Source organism: Drosophila elegans, unplaced genomic scaffold (assembly GCF_018152505.1).
Source record: "Drosophila elegans isolate 14027-0461.03 unplaced genomic scaffold, ASM1815250v1 contig_801, whole genome shotgun sequence".
Classification (NCBI taxonomy): domain Eukaryota; kingdom Metazoa; phylum Arthropoda; class Insecta; order Diptera; family Drosophilidae; genus Drosophila; species Drosophila elegans.
Window position 1 is genome coordinate 636,508 of NW_024546155.1, and position 20,290 is coordinate 656,797.

At 38.3% G+C, this 20,290-nt stretch overlaps 1 protein-coding gene across 4 annotated transcripts in view; it reads right to left on the minus strand.

The window, feature by feature from the left end:
- LOC108150556 (mitogen-activated protein kinase ERK-A) overlaps positions 1–20,290 on the minus strand; it is a 155,237-nt gene that overhangs the window by 49,398 nt on the left and 85,549 nt on the right. For all 4 annotated transcript variants that reach the window (XM_041710136.1, XM_041710137.1, XM_041710135.1 and 1 more), the window contains 2 exons: positions 13,366–13,650; positions 13,120–13,308 (listed from right to left, as the gene is read on the minus strand). In XM_041710136.1, coding sequence (XP_041566070.1) covers positions 13,120–13,308; positions 13,366–13,650 — 474 coding nt within the window. The remainder of the gene's footprint in view (positions 1–13,119; positions 13,309–13,365; positions 13,651–20,290) is intronic.

Genomic DNA, 20,290 nt, shown 5'->3' on the forward strand with positions numbered 1-20,290 from the left:
ACATAATTTTTCAGATTATTTTTACCAACATGCTTGGGAATAACTACAGTCCTCGACTATTCCAATTCACAAATCATCTCACTCGAAACCGGATTAGCGGCTAAACAAGACGGAACATTTAAAATCATCCACATCTTTAACCTACAAAGCTATGAAGAAACTCTGGCGAAGTTAGAAGAATCATTTCATTCACTCACCCCATCTCATCCATTACACCCATATCTTTCCTATGAACTAAAACAAATCCAAACGGATTTACGCATACTCCAAACTCAAAAAAGACAAAAAAGGGCAATAGAAGCAATAGGTACTGCATGGAAATGGCTGGCGGGATCGCCAGATCACCACGACTATCAGATCTTAGAAGACAAGATAAATGAGCAGCTAGAAAACAACAATAGACAAGTAGTAATTAACAGATTAATTAATCAAAAAATAAACCAACTTACTAACGCTACTAATGCAATGTTGAAAATTACCCAGAGCTCGGAAGAAATCATAAATCAGAAAGCAAATATTTTAAAGTATAAAATTCAATTAATAAAAGAAGAAATAATTAACATAATATACGCAATTACATGGGCCAAATCTAATACAATAAATTCATTTGTACTTACAAACACAGAAACCAAAATAGTGGAAGAAATTTTTAAAAAAGAAAATAACTTATTTTTTAACATAGAAGAATTATTGGAATTTGCTCGAATCAAGTTAGCCACAAATGGCAACGACCTTATTTACATTATTAGCTTACCAACCATTGAATCAGATAATTGTAGAACTTTAAAAATTAAAGCAATAAAAAAAGCCCAAATAATCAATGATATAAAATATGAAAATTTTTTAGAATGTAAGAGACAATTATTGGCAATAATTAAACCTTGTGAATCCTATAATGATAAGACAATTTGTAATTCAGAAAATTTGTTAGATTTAAGCAATGATACTTGCGTAAACGCTCTATTAAACCTTCGAGAACCAGAATGTAAGATGATCAACAATCAACATATACCGGATTTCGAAGAAATACTACCAGGCACCATCCTACTAAACAACTTCAATGGACCAGTCTCACTAGATGAAAAACTTCTACAACTGCAAGGCTCTTTCATAATACAATATCGTAATTCGACGGTAACAATTGGTGAAACCATCTTCAAGTCAAAGGAAATCAACGTAGTCGAACCAGAACCTCCGTTATTCCAACTATTGGGCGAAAAGACTAAGTTAGAGGAAGTTCTCTCACTACAAATGGTCAAGGAACTCAACATTAACAACACAAAAGCGCTGGAAAAATTAAGAAGCAAGGCAACCATAGAATCTTCCGTTAGCTACGGATCCGCCATCATCCTACTACTACTTATAATAGGATCAATCACGGAACTCCTACGAAGACGTAGGTCAACGGAAAGGACACCAGTTTCTGTGCCAGAAACGCAAGAAAAGCCCACGCACTCCGGACCTGTACTCTACTACGTTGCGACCGAGGACAGTCGCGTTTAAGGAGGGAAGAGTTAACACCCAAAATAATACAATTTCTCAGACAGAGGAAATGAGTAAGCATTGATTGCACAACAAACAGCAAAGCAATGCCCTCAATAATAGAGTTTCCCAAACCGAAGAAGAAAGCATTAATTGCACAACTAACAGCAAAGCAATGCTCTCAATAAAGTTCTAACGAACTTAGCTTGCACCTTTTGGTCAGCGATCGTGGGAATGCAGAATAGCCAATTTCCAAAGTTGATCGAACTCAACTTAGTGCATACAACAAAAACTATAATTAAAATGCACTGGCCAATTACAATTAAGTTTGGCCAACGGCGACGGCGACCAAGAGCAGCAACCAATAATATGAAAGAACGTCAGCAGAAACATCAACAGCGGCAGAGACGGCGGCAGCGATGGAGCGACGCGTAGCTATAAAAACAATTGTTTAATCTAAGTAAGTTAGTTCTTAATCCAACTCAATAAAGGAAAGTTTGATTTTTTTATATAAAAATCATAACCAATCTTTTAACTTATACATATATACATATATACATATATACATATATACATATATACATATATACATATATACATATATACATATATACATATATACATATATACATATATACATATATACATATATACATATATACATATATACATATATACATATATACATATATACATATATACATATATACATATATACATATATACATATATACATATATACATATATACATATATACATATATACATATATACATATATACATATATACATATATACATATATACATATATACATATATACATATATACATATATACATATATACATATATACATATATACATATATACATATATACATATATACATATATACATATATACATATATACATATATACATATATACATATATACATATATACATATATACATATATACATATATACATATATACATATATACATATATACATATATACATATATACATATATACATATATACATATATACATATATACATATATACATATATACATATATACATATATACATATATACATATATACATATATACATATATACATATATACATATATACATATATACATATATACATATATACATATATACATATATACATATATACATATATACATATATACATATATACATATATACATATATACATATATACATATATACATATATACATATATACATATATACATATATACATATATACATATATACATATATACATATATACATATATACATATATACATATATACATATATACATATATACATATATACATATATACATATATACATATATACATATATACATATATACATATATACATATATACATATATACATATATATGACGAGGATTCATTATCCGAGTCTTTGACCGGACTTTCGGCGAAACGTTTTCTGGCGCGTGGCATGTTGATTGAATTTCACAACTCGACTCCCTCTTTTATTCATGTCGATCCCTTTTCCATTCCTTCTCACCCTCCAATACACACGCACAGTGTGGTGAGTTATGACGAGCACTATCTGTCTCACTCATGCCCACGGCCAGACTACGTTGACAGAACTATGTATCTGCCTCGCACGAAAGAAAGGGGAACCACAAAGAAATAAAACAAATGTGTACCAACAAATAATCGTTATAATTTGAATGTTTAAATTATTCTGCGACACGGCCTTCCTGACCTATCTCACGTCCTCGTGAGTTTACAATATAAAGGTTTTACAAAATATCCTCTTATTATTATTATTATTATTTTCCTTTTAATACAAATTCAAATTCAAGCAGGTTTCGCAAAAATACATTTTTCTTCTTAATAAAAATTGAACAAATTATTTCTTACTCTTATACAACGTTTGCCATGAGATTCGGATTACCACCAACTTAAATTCAAACAATTAAAATTATTCAGCCTTTTCTTTCATAAGGCGACCATATTCTTCATTTCATTTACAAAAATCATGCCAACAACTAGCACACAGTCATTAACAAAATAAACTGGCCAGCCAATAAACAAGTTAATTTAGCCCACAGCTTATATCCAGACAAACCGGCCATCGCAAATAGCTCACAGTTTAATTTATAAGCCGGCCAAATAACTGACGTCCGATCATTACCAAAATTTCAATATTAATGCAGCAAATGGAGAACCACATAACTCGGGCGCTCACCTCTACAGAAAGTCATGAAACATGGAACCGATCCGGAAAGGTCTTTATTCTATTTCAAGATCACAGCCCTCGCCGGCTTGATCTGTGGCATCTTCATCACTGACTTCATCATTTAGTTCTGTGATTTCTTCATCATCACACTCATCATCCAACTCCGTGGTAATCCCCTTCTCAGGCATACGCCTCAAAAATTCGTGAGAATATTTATATGTTCTATTATTAGTTAGTGCCTTAAGTTTATACCGATCTCCTTCCAATATTTCGGTTACTAAAAACGGTCCTCTAAACTTAGGGTCTAATTTTGTCTGATGTCGCTCTTCGTTCTTAAGCATTCTTTTCCATGTTTTGCTTAGCCATTTCTCTAACTTTATCAATATCAACATCGTTCTTATTTTCAACAACAGGTACGAGACCAAACGGCCTTGCTTCTTTGCCAATAAGTAGTTCTAAAGGGCTAACCTTAGTCACTCTATTGGGCGTACAATTAAGAGCCAGTTGAATTTCGCATAAAGCATCTTGCCATGACCCCTGACCTGTCTCAACCGCTGTTAGCATGGACTTTAGAGTACTCATAACTCGCTCTACTTGGCCATTGGCCCGACTAGCACCCGTGGCGATCAGATGCAAATCTATCTTTTGAACCGAACAGAAATCACGGAATGCTGTGCTTGAAAAACTACGTCCCTGATCTGCGATCAGACGAGAGGGTACGCCGAACAATGATATTTGTGATCTTAATGCCTTAATACAGCTCTCGGTGTCTAGCCTCGATGTATGAGATAAAAAGACAAACTTCGTGAAGGCGTCTATTGACACGATTATGTATTCCTTCTGTTCATTTTTACCACTAAGCTTCCCTGTGATGTCGATGTGGACTGTATGCCACGGGATGTTAACCTTTGGTATGGGATGCAATTCCGCTTGTACCCTACCAGATGGGGGCTTTGACAATCTGCATGTAATACAGTTGTCGACAAATTTGCGAACGTATTTGGACATCTTGTCAAACCAATAGTATTCGTACATTTTCTCAAGGGTTTTTTCCCAACCAAGGTGCATAATTGACTCGTGCACATTGTTTACAGCTGACCACCTAAATGGCTTTGGGATGATAGGGAGACAACGAGTCTTTCCGTTTCTTTGAATTTTCCTATACAGCGTTCCTGCCCTTAACTCGAACGTTTTGGCCAAATCCTCAGAAAGATCATCGTTACGCAATTTAGAAACAATAGACGACGTTTCTACGTCTCGTTGCTGCTCAGCTAACAACCATTTGTCAGTAATTTCTTATAAATATATATTTTTCTCCACTGTACCTTTTGACTGGATGCGATCTTTTGATATGGGATTTCGAGACAGAAAATCTACATGAGCCATTCGTTCGCCTGGCCTATACTGAATGTCAAGCTCAAAAGATTGCATGTACGACCACCACCTATGGACTCTTGGAGTCAGTTCCGCTTTTGTGCGAGATGCCTTGAGAGAATTGCAATCGGTAAAAACGATAAAATGTCGACCATGCAAGTAATGGCGAAAGTGCTTAATAGAATTGAAAACTGCAAGTGTTTCCAACTCATACGAGTGATAACGCGATTCCGCTGACGAAGTCCGTTTACTAAAGTATTCGATAACTCGTGGCTTGTTTTCGATTTTGTGCAACAAAATTGCGCCATAGCCATCGGCACTCGCATCTGTATGAAGCTCAATAGGAAATTGTGGATCAAAAATAGTAAGAACAGGTTCACTAGTCAGGATTGAAATTACCTTCTGTCGTATTTGCTCGTGCTCTAATTCCCATGAAAATGACATGCTTTTTGAAGTTAGAGCATAGAGTGGTTTCAGTAACTGTGAAAACTTGGGTACAAACTGACGAAAATACGAGACCAGTCCAATAAATTGTCTCAGTTGAGTCACAGATTGCGGAGGCGGTAAATCTGTAAGAGCTTGTATTTTTCTAGGATTCGGTCGAATTTCACCTGCTCTAACTTCGAAGCCCAAATATTCTACACAAGATTTAAGAAAGGAGCATTTTTTAATGTTGAAAGAAAATCCTGCTTCGACGAGTGCTTGTAGAGTTATTTTTAGCCTGTCAAAAGCTTCCTCCTTTGTGCGTGCAACTATCATTACATCGTCCATATAAACGATGGCATATGTATGAGTCAGATCGCCTAGGGCACGATTAATGGCCCTCTGAAATACAGAAGGCGCATTTTTAAGCCCAAAAGGCATAGCCAAGTATTCATACTGCCCTTCTGGGGTTACAAACGCTGTCCGTTCAATAGAGCTTGGATGTATTGGGATCTGATGGAAGCCACTCGCCATGTCAATGCACGTGAAAAACCTAGCACCACTCAACCTAGCTATCTGGTCAGATATAAGTGGCAATGGGTACTTGTCGGAAACGGTATTGGCATTAAGCTCACGATAATCAACACACAGACGGTCTGTACCATTTTTCTTGCGGACAAGTAACATCGGACTCGCGAAAGGAGAGGAACTGTGTCTTATTATGTTTGCTTCCAACAGCTCTTGAATGGAATGTCTAACCTTTTCTTTTTCTTCCACACTCAATCGATAAGGGCGTCTCTGAACCGTCTTATTCTGATCAATCAAGCGAATCTCTAACTGTCCCGTAGTCACGCGACTCTGTGGTATACCGTTTATAAAAGAATTTGAATACCCCTGTAATATTGAGAGCAGTTTGTCTTTATCCTGTCCATGTAAATCGGTATCGACACCAGCCAGGTCAGGAGTGCATTCGGAGACTACGACAGGTAATACAGACTTTTCGTTAAACATAGTAAGCGCGCTTGATGTAATTGTCACGCCGATGCCCTGGCTCAAAATTTCCCGGCCAATCAGAGCGTCGTATTTGATATGATTGTCTAAAACTACGTGAAACAAGATTTCGAAAGAACGCTCACAAATTAAAACATTCGCCAATATCTGTAAAGTGCTGCAAACAGAGTTGCCACCTATACCCCTCAATGTCACTACGTTGTTTATTCTAGTGCCGGATAATCTCAGTGATACAGTCTCTTTGATGAGTGAACATTCGGCTCCGGAGTCGAAGTAAAATTGGAACGACTCACCGAACTGCAGCAACGTTCCTAAGGGCTCAAGTACTGTGCATATGTTTACGTCTTTGATGGTATTGCTCTTCATCGGCGGACGCTCCTGACGATCTGGGCACACAGTAGATACATGTCCAGCTTTTCCACATTTATAGCAGATCACGGATGATCGATCTTTTGCTCCAAATTGTTGATTACGGGGCTGCTGACGCTGAGTTGCCTCTTTATTAAAGCGACATTCCGCCTTCTTGTGTCCGGGTTTGCCACAATTATGACACGTGATGTGAGACATAGTCCTGACTCTTTTTCCTTGGGGTGCTGATAAGTTGTCACTCGAATGCTGGTTCTGTCTAGTGTCGAACGAAAAGGCTTTGAGTTCCTGATGCAGCTCGTTTCTGGTTTTGATATCCGTCGTAAAAACCAAACGGCGCAATCGTTTGTCTATCCCAGCTGCATGTGCCAACGTAACGGATACTGCAATCTGCTCGACGCTAAGTGACTTCCAGCGGGCCATAAGTGATGTGACCATTCTGCTTCCATACAGCGACAAGCACTCTCCTTCGTTTGGGCGTGCATTTAGCAAATTCATAACGGTTGCGGCCAAAGTCTCCGTTCCAGAAAAATATTGCAAAAATAATTCTCGGAACTGCGTCCACGTAATGCCGGGAAAACATGTCTGCGAGAGCCAGTGAGATGCGGTGCCTTCCAGTGATTTGCTGAGGGACATTACAAGAGCGCTGCCCACTAGCTGGTTTTCGGACAAGATGTAGTCGACCGTTGAACACCAGGAGAGAGCGTCTGATCCTGCACGATCAGGGTTGAACTTTGGCAGAACAATGTTTTTGGCATCTTTTGGTTCATTTTGAGAGCACTGCACTTGTTTTATTAGCTCAGCGAAATTACGATTTTGCATCTCCAAAATTGACAAAAGATTTGCATCGTCGGCTGGAGGCGGAGGTAATCCCACTTCTGATGACGAGGATTCATTATCCGAGTCTTTGACCGGACTTTCGGCGAAACGTTTTCTGGCGCGTGGCATGTTGATTGAATTTCACAACTCGACTCCCTCTTTTATTCATGTCGATCCCTTTTCCATTCCTTCTCACCCTCCAATACACACGCACAGTGTGGTGAGTTATGACGAGCACTATCTGTCTCACTCATGCCCACGGCCAGACTACGTTGACAGAACTATGTATCTGCCTCGCACGAAAGAAAGGGGAACCACAAAGAAATAAAACAAATGTGTACCAACAAATAATCGTTATAATTTGAATGTTTAAATTATTCTGCGACATATACATATATACATATATACATATATACATATATACATATATACATATATACATATATACATATATACATATATACATATATACATATATACATATATACATATATACATATATACATATATACATATATACATATATACATATATACATATATACATATATACATATATACATATATACATATATACATATATACATATATACATATATACATATATACATATATACATATATACATATATACATATATACATATATACATATATACATATATACATATATACATATATACATATATACATATATACATATATACATATATACATATATACATATATACATATATACATATATACATATATACATATATACATATATACATATATACATATATACATATATACATATATACATATATACATATATACATATATACATATATACATATATACATATATACATATATACATATATACATATATACATATATACATATATACATATATACATATATACATATATACATATATACATATATACATATATACATATATACATATATACATATATACATATATACATATATACATATATACATATATACATATATACATATATACATATATACATATATACATATATACATATATACATATATACATAAATACATAATTAAACTAATTCCCCAATAACACATTGCAATAATACGCAAAAAGCTATATAATTATCTTTAGTGTTATTCTAAAATAAATCTTAATGGATTGGAAAAATATTTGTAATAAATTAAAAGAAATAAGAAACAATTTTGACAAATCGCACACATGTCTTTCGTAAAACAGAAATGTTACGGGAACAACCATACAAAAACACGGGAATGTTCCAGTAGAAAGCGTTAATAGAACACGCCTTATAATTTCCGAACATAGAGATAAATTACCAGTAAACACTGGACTGATATCTTAAAGCTACTATCTAAATATAAAAACAATCTTAAGAATATAAATGAAAAATATGAGTTAGACATTTCAACTTCTTCTATCCTTAACACACCTTTAACATTTTAGAAGGAGTTGAAATCCGAAAATACAGAAGATAAAGACTCTGATACAGAGGACTAAATTGAAAAAAACACTAAAACAGAATTCCCAAAAACCGAGGACTTACACAATTTGACAGTTTCATCGATGTTAACGCTGACCACCGAACTGTCAAATCAGGAAAACTCGGACTCCGAGGAAAATTTATCATACCCAAATTTGGAAAATAATATCATCTACATGACGGACGACTCAATTGCCAATAGAGCATACATAAAAGAAATCACCTCGGCCCATCCAGAGTTCGACGTAAAAAAAACCCACTTGCAACGATTTTTAACAGCATTGAGATTGGTCAGCATTACGAAGGGACCGTTCGAAAACATTGCAGTTTAAGTAATCAAATCCAAAATAGTTGGATCAACATTTTACAAAGTACAGAACGAAACAATTATTAATAATATTATAAGTAAACTTCAGGTCACTATAAACAGAGAATCTTCTTATATTGTAAAAGCGAAATTATTAAATATACATCAAAAAGGAAAGACTGCAACGCAATTTACAACTAAAGAAGGTAATCTACGGAAATTATTGGAAGTCGAACATGCAGACATGTTCAGCACAAAAGCCATTTCTAAATGAAAAGGTTAAACTAAAAACCAATCTTGGGGCCGTTACGTTCAACACAATGATTGAAGCCGTTACAAAATGTATTCATTGCAGCACGGAAATCACAGAAAACGCAAACAATGTATTTTAATTTATTTTTTTATTTATTTTAACATATTTATTTTATTATAACAACTACAATAATTTTGATAATAGTAACAATATCCGACGCCGAGGAAATTATAGGGGTCAAAACCGCGGTAATAGAGGCCAACAAGGAAATAACACAACTTATCCCAACCAAAACACTAGATCTAATACCGTTACAATGGCTCAAACTAACTCGGAAAACGAGTAAACTCCCATAAGAACTAAAAAAAACAACAGAATTCACGCTATTACTCTTAATTTATATATTTATGTAAAAGTAAAACATGAACTTACATAAAAATCAGTCACCTTTTTAATATACACCGGAGCGGATATTTCCCTCATTAAATAAAATTCCGAAAATTTCGATACGGTCTTCATTATCACTATACAAATATCGGGAGTAGGCATTATTATATCACATAATTTTCATATAGTTCCTCATATCTTTTCAATACCAGTAGACGGAATAATTGGAATAGACTTCACAAAGAAATTCAATTGTCTATTTGATTTTAATCAAGATAATGATCTTCTCAGTTTAAAATTTCCCATAAAAAATCCAATTTTTCACACACAACATAGAAGCTAACGAAATAATTATACCAATAATTAGAAAAAAAATTTAACAGAAAATAATAAAACCCTTCTAATACCAAATCAAGATTCATAGGAAATACAATTTCAGATCCCCAAACCACATTTGTCTGAATATTAAACAATACAGATGAAAACAAAATAGTAAACCTTCAAAATATTAAAAACGAATCTATTGACAACTATAATATTGTCTACCTTTATGACACAAATAGAAACGACAAAATCTTAAATAAACTAAAACAACATTTTCCAAATCAAATCTATGTTTAAACTATTGTGACATATTAAAACCGAATCGATATCTAATAATAATTTCTACAAGCAAAAATTAAAGTAAAAGATTATGATTATGATTATGTATAAAAAAAATTATAAACGCCCACAAAGTCATAAAGAGGAACTAACTAAGGAAGTGGACAAACTTATAAAGGATAAAATCGTAGAGCACTCATTATCACAATATAATAGCCCTCTGTTACTTGTTAGAAAAAAAATCATTACCTGACTCAAAGGAGAAAAGATGGAGGTTAATAAGTGATTACCGTCAAATTTATAAAAAACTTTTAGCAGATAAATTTCCACTGCCAAGAATCGATGGTGCCGTCCTTACACAAGAACATAATGGCATACAACTTCCTGTATCTTATGCATCGAAATCATTTACTAAAGGAGAATCCAATAAAAGCACAATGGATCAAAAATTATAAGCAATACACAGCTGCCTAGGCAATGTGTTGAAAAGCTTCTATGCCCAAAACATAAGACGACCTTAACAACGACGAAGTAAAGAAAAGTAGTGACCTTGCATTTAATTAATTCAAATGCCTTATAAACATGGTAAAAAAGTTAAATTAATGTTAGCGATCTTTATACCAATGGTACATTCAATTTAGGTCCATTTTTCCAAAGGCTTGAAAAAAGAAGCCAGTATATAAAAAATCAGCCAAACATTCCAGAAAATTAGAATAACTAAACTACAAAAACTCCAATAGCTTTAACAGAGACTCCAACTTTGGCAGAGTAATTGTTGATACGATACGTCCATTACCAAAATCGGATCAAAGCAATGAGTACGCAGTAACTTTGATATGCGACTTAACAAAATAAAAGCGCAAAATCAGTAGCCAAATTATTTTTTTTAAATTGTGCTCTAAAGTACGGTCCAATGAAGAAGTTTATATCGGACAAGGGAACGGAATATAAAAATTCAATTATTGAAGATGTATGTAAATAAAACACAACATCTACAAGGCACCTTCACCACACATTAGGAACAATAGAACCACTAACCATACAACATATACATAGACTGGTCATTTCATACGACGCATTTGGACACAAAAAAACGGACCGCGGAAGGTCCACCGTTCTCACAGCAGCAGGTCCATGCACTTCGTGTGCGTTCGGGTTTTTTACTCTCTCAATCTTATTCTCATTTTTATGCTCGCGCACTCATTGCACGAGTTCAGTCGTTCAGTCGCAGAGAGGCGCTTTTTGAAGAAGGCTGCACTGCGCTTGAATTCGTCTTTGTATGTATGCGTGATCATTCATTCTCATACACGGGAGCATGTGTGCGTTTATTTCATTTCGGCGCATCAAGAATATTTTGTCTTTTGCCACTTTTCAAACTTGGTACCCTAAGAATATGGGCGTATTTACTATTGGGTTATGATATAAATATTAATATTATATGTTATAATATATTTTTTTAATATTTCAGCATACATTTTATTTTTGTTTACAAATTCAAATCAGTGGTAGCAGTAAAATGTTTTACATATATGTATGTATGTATTCGAATTAATAGAAATCAGTCTACTGAAATGGGAACGGGCATAGCGCAGTCGTGTCACTTGAAACACCGAATGTATGCTGAAATATTAAAAAAATATATTATAACATATAATATTAATATTTATATCATAACCCAATAGTAAATACGCCCATATTCTTAGGGTACCAAGTTTGAAAAGTGGCAAAAGACAAAATATTCTTGATGCGCCGAAATGAAATAAACGCACACATGCTCCCGTGTATGAGAATGCATGATCACGCATACATACAAAGACGAATTCAAGCGCAGGGCAGCCTTCTTCAAAAAGCGCCTCTCTGCGACTGAACGACTGAACTCGTGCAATGAGTGCGCGAGCATAAAAATGAGAATAAGATTGAGAGAGTAAAAAACCCGAACACACACGAAGTGCATGGACCTGCTGCTGTGAGAACGGTGGACCTTCCGCGGTCCGTTTTTTTGTGTCCAAATGCGTCGTATGAAATGACCAGTCTATATGTTGTATGGTTAGTGATAGAACGTAGTCACCGAACGCTTTACGAATACATTCGATCCTATATATCCGTTAATAAAACATATTGGTGGGACACATGGCTACAATACTTTGTCTATTGGTTTAATACAACACCTTCTATGACACAACTATTGCTCTTATGAATTAGTTTTCATCCAAACATCCAGTCTAAAAATATACACGAGCACGTGATTTAGATAAAACCGTTAAGCTTTTTAAAGAGAATCTTTTAACGCAGCATACAAAATGCACAAGCGATTTTAAAGGCTTTTATGTTTTTAAAGTGTCCTAAAAATGTTTTTTTTTAACTCTTCTTTTTTTATGCTTAATACCTCGTCTCCAGGATCATAATACTGCTCCAAATAGGGATGTGCAAGAGCTTCCTCGACAGGAACCCGTTTGTGTGGGTTAAATGTTAACATTTTTCCAAGAAGATCTAAGGCCAACGCATCAGCATTGGGAAAAAGTCTCGACCAGGGTACATTTGGCTTGAAGGGTAAAGACTCCAAATAGTTCCGTGCCTAAAATTCAAAGAATAATGAACAAATTTTAATAAAATAAATTTGTTTTTTACTTACCTTATCGTTTATAATACACTCTAGGTCTTGACGAGATGGTGACCCCAATACGCCGAGAATATGGTTAAGTTGATCTAGATAATGTTTTCCAGGAAATATTGGTCGATTACTTAGCATTTCTGCCAAAATACAACCCACGGACCAGATATCAATAGATTTTGTATATCCCTTTGAGTTCAGCATAATTTCGGGTGCCCTGTACCACCGAGTAGCAACGTATTCTGTTAGAAATCCAGTATGGTCGTGTTCGGGATCTGCGATTCGAGCCAACCCAAAGTCACAAATCTAAAAAATAAATTATTCCGAATGTTTTATTATTTAAATAATTACTTTAATATATAAGTATGCTGGAAAAAAATGTTGGGCAAACTATTTTTAGATTTCATTGAATAGAAAATAAATTCATACAACAGAAAAGGAAATTTCTTAGTTTAATTAACCAAAATTACGGGAAAATGCTTTCTCCTACAATGGTTGGGCAATGGCCGCGAGGCAATGCTTCGCACAACTGCGAAAGCTCATGTGTCCAGTCCTCTCCGCTCTCTTACTGCTTTCCGGAGTTTCCGCATTAGAGGTGGGCACTAGCGTGCTGGGACTAGTGCTGTCACCGGTCGCTGTTTGCAGCGTGGTCCTGTCCTCAGTAAACTGCAGAGTCGCAGGTTGGGCTTCCATCTCGCGTGTTGTGTCCGTACTTCTTCAGATACGTACCAAGCATCCGTGTCCACTCAGGATCTGGGTCAGGTACCACCTGGCCATGCTTCCTTTCCAGCCATGGAATCAAGACTGGTATAAGAGCATGAGTCCAGCGCCCAGATGTCGCGGAATCCCATCTCTCCTGCCACCTGGTTATCGACCTCTTTCTTGCGGGCTGTCGCGCCACGCGCCTGGATATTTGGTCTATGCTGGAGACCCTTTCCTCCACTTCTGCAACCTCCCTCACTGCCTCCCTCACTAACGAGGCCTGCGATGACCAGAGCCGCCTCCTCGGAGATCGTCCGGAAAGCACAGGATACCCTGATGGTGCATAACCTGTGCGTGCGTACCAAGCCACTTATGTAAGTTAATTTCCAGGATAATTAAAACCCAAAAATAAATTTTGTACGTTTGATTTCTTTGAAGTTCAATTTGAGACTGGTTTTATTCATTTAAAAATACCCTGATCTAAGCTGTGGGTTGGGGAAGAGACGTTGACGTCGCGGAAGAGACCGCGGCGGTGGCCTAGCTCTGATGAAGCGGCTGTAACTGCAAGGTTTGTAGAATCAGCATTTTGGTATTGCGCTGTGGCTGTTGTGTGGGTTTATGTTATTGAACTTGCGGGTTCGTGACCGTTGTATTGAAATGTTGCAATGCTGCCATCGAAAATGTTGCAATATTTCTCGGAAAAAATTTAGAAATATTTCTGTGATTACTTGTGCAAGGGCGTCATGGCGGCTTTAACCCACACCGAGGCGATCCTGCGATCCTCCGATACTGCTTCGGATATGGCAGTCGCTGCCGCCTTCTTATTGGCGTGCGCTAGGTGCTCTCTGAATGACAGCCTGGTGTCAATCATCACGCCTGATGGTCGGCGGGGCAGTGAAGTATCCCAGAGAGCTGTAAAATACCTCACTCTGGGATACGAGGACAGCCTCCGTCTTGTGGCCAGCAAGCTGTAGACCAGCAAGTGCCAGCCATTACTCCACCTTCCTCACTGCTGTGTTGGCTAATTCATCCACTTGGGCTATCGTCTTAGCCACGATCGTGATGGCAGGCTTGGGAAGTCTCAGCACTCCGTCACTCTGATCCACAACAGGCGACCCAGAGCCGATCCTTGCGGCAGTAACTGTGTACTCTTTGGGGCCGTCGCTCGTTTCGTACAGCAGGGTACTTTCGTTAAGGTAGCTGTCGACGATCTTTTTTAACTCCTCCGGGATCTGTTGCCGCCTGAGGGCCTACATGATCCTATTCCAGTTCGCCAGTTCTTAATGTCGAGCGTGACCAGTAGACAGTATTTCTTCGTTCCGCCTTTCCATCGCTTCCTGATTATGGCTTCCACTGCTATCCCGGTGACCGTTGGGATCGCGCCTAGTGTGGACTTTCCTTTTCGAATCCAAACTAAGTGGGGAGACCAGGTCAACCGATTCGATTATGAGCCGTTTCAAAATGAGTTTCTCGGCCCTATCCGTCCTTCTCGACCGTTGAAGAGCTCTTCTAGCTCTAAGGCATAATTTCCTGAGGGTCGCTATTTCAGAGTTTCACCTGTCTACCGGTTCATGGCCTCTTCTATACGGTAGCGCGCGCACTGCCACCGCTTATCCAAGGACCGCCTTGTGGCTCTCCTTTATTACCTCAGTGTCGATTTCTTCGCTTCTGTTGAGCTCAAGAAGGAGGTTTCTGTTTGCGGTACGCCGAACCTTATTGACTCGGGTGCGAAGGCTGTCAAGCTGGCCCTCGTCCCCACGGGGGTCCATGGCTAGGACCTCGCTAATGGTCTTCCCACCCGGTCGGTGAGACTTACGAGCCCGCTTTTTTAGACCCGCCTTTCTCCAGGCAGTGATTTTGTCTCTTCCAGCGCTCCCTACCTCGCCAGACCTTACTGTGGAGCCTCTGTTTTTAACCTGTTTCCTTGGTGGAATTTTCCTCATCCTCCGTTCGGTTCTCGGGTCGCTACTAGCGTAGTAGGTTGCACTGGTGGAGTCGGGTGTACTTCCGCGATAATAGCCGCATCTCCTTGGCTGAGCCTTCGCCACGGGTCAGTTTGTACAGCGCTATTGGTCATGGGACCTTTTGCAGCGTTTCGCCAGGAATCCGTTTGAGCGGCGGCATTCTCTTCGAAGCATAATGGTGTTTGCTACTCCTCGCTCTTGCTACTGCGGAGTGGGCCGTTGCACTTCGTGCACTCAGTTGGCCATTTTTGAAGCTCTGGGAGAAAGTCCCCAGCTTGGCTGAAGGAATTCGTTTTATGGTGTTCCTCGTTAGCGTAGGGGTTGGCTCTTTGACCTTTAACAGTGAAAAGTCCTCTGTCCTGCATAATAGCTAACACTCGCCAGTTTCCGGGTTCTGTACCAAGAAGTTCGAGTAGCCGCGAGTGCCGATCGATAAGTGCAACCTGTATCATGTAGCTAATGACGTTTGGCATCAGCGCACAGATGTAGGCAATGGAATGGTACTACTACAAGCGCACCAAAGCGACCTCTATCCGCTGGTATTGGTCGAGCGCGACACGCTAAGTAAAAAGCTAGAGAGCAGAACAAAAACAAGATTTACCAGCCATGTGAAAAGCACTCAAGAGAGTTTCCCGCGTCGCCACTGGGATCCCATGGAGGAACTCAGTTCCGGAGAGTGTGCAGAGACAGGTGAGTCCCTGAATCGACCACTGGGAGCCTAATGCAAGTGCGCAGCTGCAGGCGGACGTTGCTAGAAGGCTTTATCTGCATAGCGTCACGTTCCGCATCTTTACTCACTTCCTCGCTTTGTCTGTTTTTTTTTTATTTTTCTTTCCTTTCCAAAGATGGCAAACATCTTGGTTAGCGTTAGCCTTTCCGCTGGTAGGCATCCCATAGTTTGTTGCATTAGCCTGGGCATGTAATGGCAACAATGAACAGAATTTTTGACTACCTTGGCGGTGATGCGAGGAGCATTTGCGATCCATTTTTGAAGATTAAGAAATCCAATTTGCACTTTGGGGCCTGCATGCATATTGGCTTTGTGAAGATGTTCAACGTTCTTGTAGGTGAACAAGTAATCGCTAGGAAGAAGCAATGGGAATCTCGCATCGACAGGGATCGGGGCGTTTGCTATACGGCCGTCGACTCGGATTACTTGTACAGACCGATGTTCAATATCAGCTTCAGTTACAAACGAGTCATTATTTTCTAATATGTGGACTAAGACGTTTTTCCTTTTGTAAGTCAATTAAATCCGTTGCAAAATTTTGGCTTTATGTAGTGAATTTAATCTAACTCGTTTGGCCGTAAGGCAAAAAGATCTTTGCTGGCAGAAACGCCGTTGAAAACTCGATATATGAAAACTACGATCCGGAGAGTTCGAGTATATGAAGAGATTCTGCTGATGAGCTTTTTAATTATGGTTCTCTCGATGCTACTATCACTACATAGTAGATATAATCATTAGAGCGAAGAAATGTTGGCCTGTTGAACAAGATAGTTTTTTGTTAATCGGCTGCGGATCATCCTCGCGAAACGGTATCCGCTGGATTCTCCTGACCCGAAACATGTTGCCATTTAATGTTCGCGGACTATAATTGAATAGTTGACACCCAGTTGGCTACGAAACACTTAATGTGGGTTGTGTGCATTGTACTCCAGTGCAAGGCAATTGTGAATCTGACCAAATTGTAACCTTCTTGGATATGTTCTCAAACTTATGTTTGATTTTATACCGTTCAGCTTGTTTTCCCTGAGATGATCGTAGACAAATACATTACCCATACGCAAGCTCTGAGTCGTCGGCGAACCCGTGTATCTCGCACTCCATACTAGACGAGAAATTGACAAATGTTGGAATTTCGATTTGGTTTAACATGTGTATTTGTCGACAACTTTCTTGCAGCGTAGCAGGCAGCGGCTCATTCCACTCAAGACTATTTCTACAATGTTCTTGTACAAAAGTTTTGTACCTGATAATGATTGAACTTAATAGTCCAAAGATGTCTTACAAACTTGCAATAATATAAATAATTTGCCTCTTGGAGGTAGCTTCGGTGTTCGGTAGATCAAAGCGAAAACAAAATATATCCGTTTGCTGTTTCCATGACAGCTGCTCGTAGAAGAATCTCTTCGGTCTGAAGCATTTTCACTTGCAAGTCCTCTAAGCTGTCGGCTCTTGTGAGAAGCTCATCTACGATCCGATTGGGAATTTTTTTCATATCTTTTGGCAATGAAATTTAGACTTTGAATCGCTAAAAATGGGGCACTCGTTCGGTCATAAGTTATAGTATTTATTCGAAATAACTGTAGCGGCTGATCAATCAAATCTTTCCAGAAAATGGGCTGGTGGCAGAATGGTGTTTGCTACTCCTCGCTCTTGCTACTGCGGAGTGGGCCTTTGCACTTCGTGCACTCAGTTGGCCATTTTTAAAGCCCTGGGAGAAAGTCCCCAGCTTGGCTAAAGGAATTTGTTTTATGGTGTTCCTCGTTAGCGTTGGGGTTGGTTCTTTGACCTTTAACAGTGAAAAGTCCTCTGTCCTGCATAATAGCCAACACTCGCCAGTTTCCGGGATCTGTGCCAAGGAGTTCGAGTAGTGCAACCTGTATCATGTAACTAATGACATTTGACATCAGCGCACAGATGTAGGCAATGGAATGGTACTACTACAAGCGCACCAAAGCGACCTCTATCTGCTGTTATTGGTCGATAGCTGCTCGTAGAAGAATCTCTTCGATCTGAAGCATTTCCACTTGCAAGTGAAGCTTGCAAGAGCTGTCGGCTCTTGTGAGAAGTTCATCCACGATCCGATTGGGATTTTTTTTCATATCTTTTGGCAATGAAGTTTAGACTTTGAATCGCTAAAAATGGGGCACTCGCCAGGGCATAAGTTATAGTATTTATTCGAATTAACTGTAGCGGCTGATCAATCAAATCTTTCCAGAAAATGGGATGGAAATTACGGTCTTCAGAGTCAACCAAGAATTGCCGATACGTTTTTGTTGTGTGGGATGTAAAAACGAATTAATGTGATCTCAATGCTAGCAAAGTTAGAATCAGATTTTGTTGGATCGTGGGTCCAACCATTAGGATGGCGTTCAAAGACAAATTCGATGTCGTTTTTGCTGAGGCATCGATCACAACGCGCAGTTTAGTTGTTGAGCTTTATGGCCGCAACACTGCATGATACGGAATGACATAATGAGGTTGGTCAATATTAAAATCAGAAGCGAGTTTCCAAGATTTTTGTATTCTTGCATAAAATCGGTTACAATTTCTTTTCTTCAGGTAGACGTTCAAATCCGTTCAAGCTGAAGAAATCACCTTCTGGCATTTTCCAATGAACTTTCGAGACTAGTTGTGAACTGCGCAAGTGGCAACGGACTTGAACTCGACCGTAGTCAAGAATAACAGCGTGCTTAAAGAAATGTTGAATGCACTCTTTTTCCTCAAGCGTAAAACTATTTTTTACTGGTCTCCTCAAAAGATTCGATATTCCAAAACCATGCTAAAGCATTGTTAAGATTCTGGGTCTTGAAAACATTACACAATAAAGCGTGCGCTTTTACGCCTGGTTGGAAACCGTCTTCGATGTAATCCAGCCGAGCGATGTGTTGAGTGGACATGGCCAATCAGGTCCTAACAAGATCTTTTGGCCTGTAAGGAAATCAAAAAACTCCTGCGTACAGATCAAAATGTCAATCTTGTAAAGTTTAAAGAATTGTGGGTCGGCCAAATCAATGTCTTCAGGGATCGTCCATTGTGATGTATCTATGCAGCGCTTTGGCTGAGCTATAGATTTCGTGATCGAAAATTGCAGCGTCCATTCATCTGCTGATAACCGAGACCAAATTGTTGCTTCTAAAAAACTTTACATGCTCTCGAAGGTTCCCAATTCCCGATACCTTAAACTTCTTTCGCTTAAATGATATCTGAAGGGTCTTCGCTAGAGTTTCTGTCATAACATTTACTTCTGACCCTGAGTCTAGTTGAGCTCTGGCAGAATGAAACACGTCATACTTGTACTTAATTAGGTTAAGCGCTGTTGGGATAAGCAAGCGTTTTGAGTGTAAGTGATGCAAACACCGGGGTTGATGTGCTGGCTTGAGAGTCGTGTTGTTCTTCACGTTTTGAGTGTAAGTCCTGCAAACACCTTGGTTGATGAGCTGGCTTGAGAGTCGAATTGTTCACCTTTCTCAATCGTTGTCTTGGGATCGGCTGGGCGATGCAAAGAGGAATGGTGTAATCCGTAACATGTCCTTCAACGAAATTTCGAAGG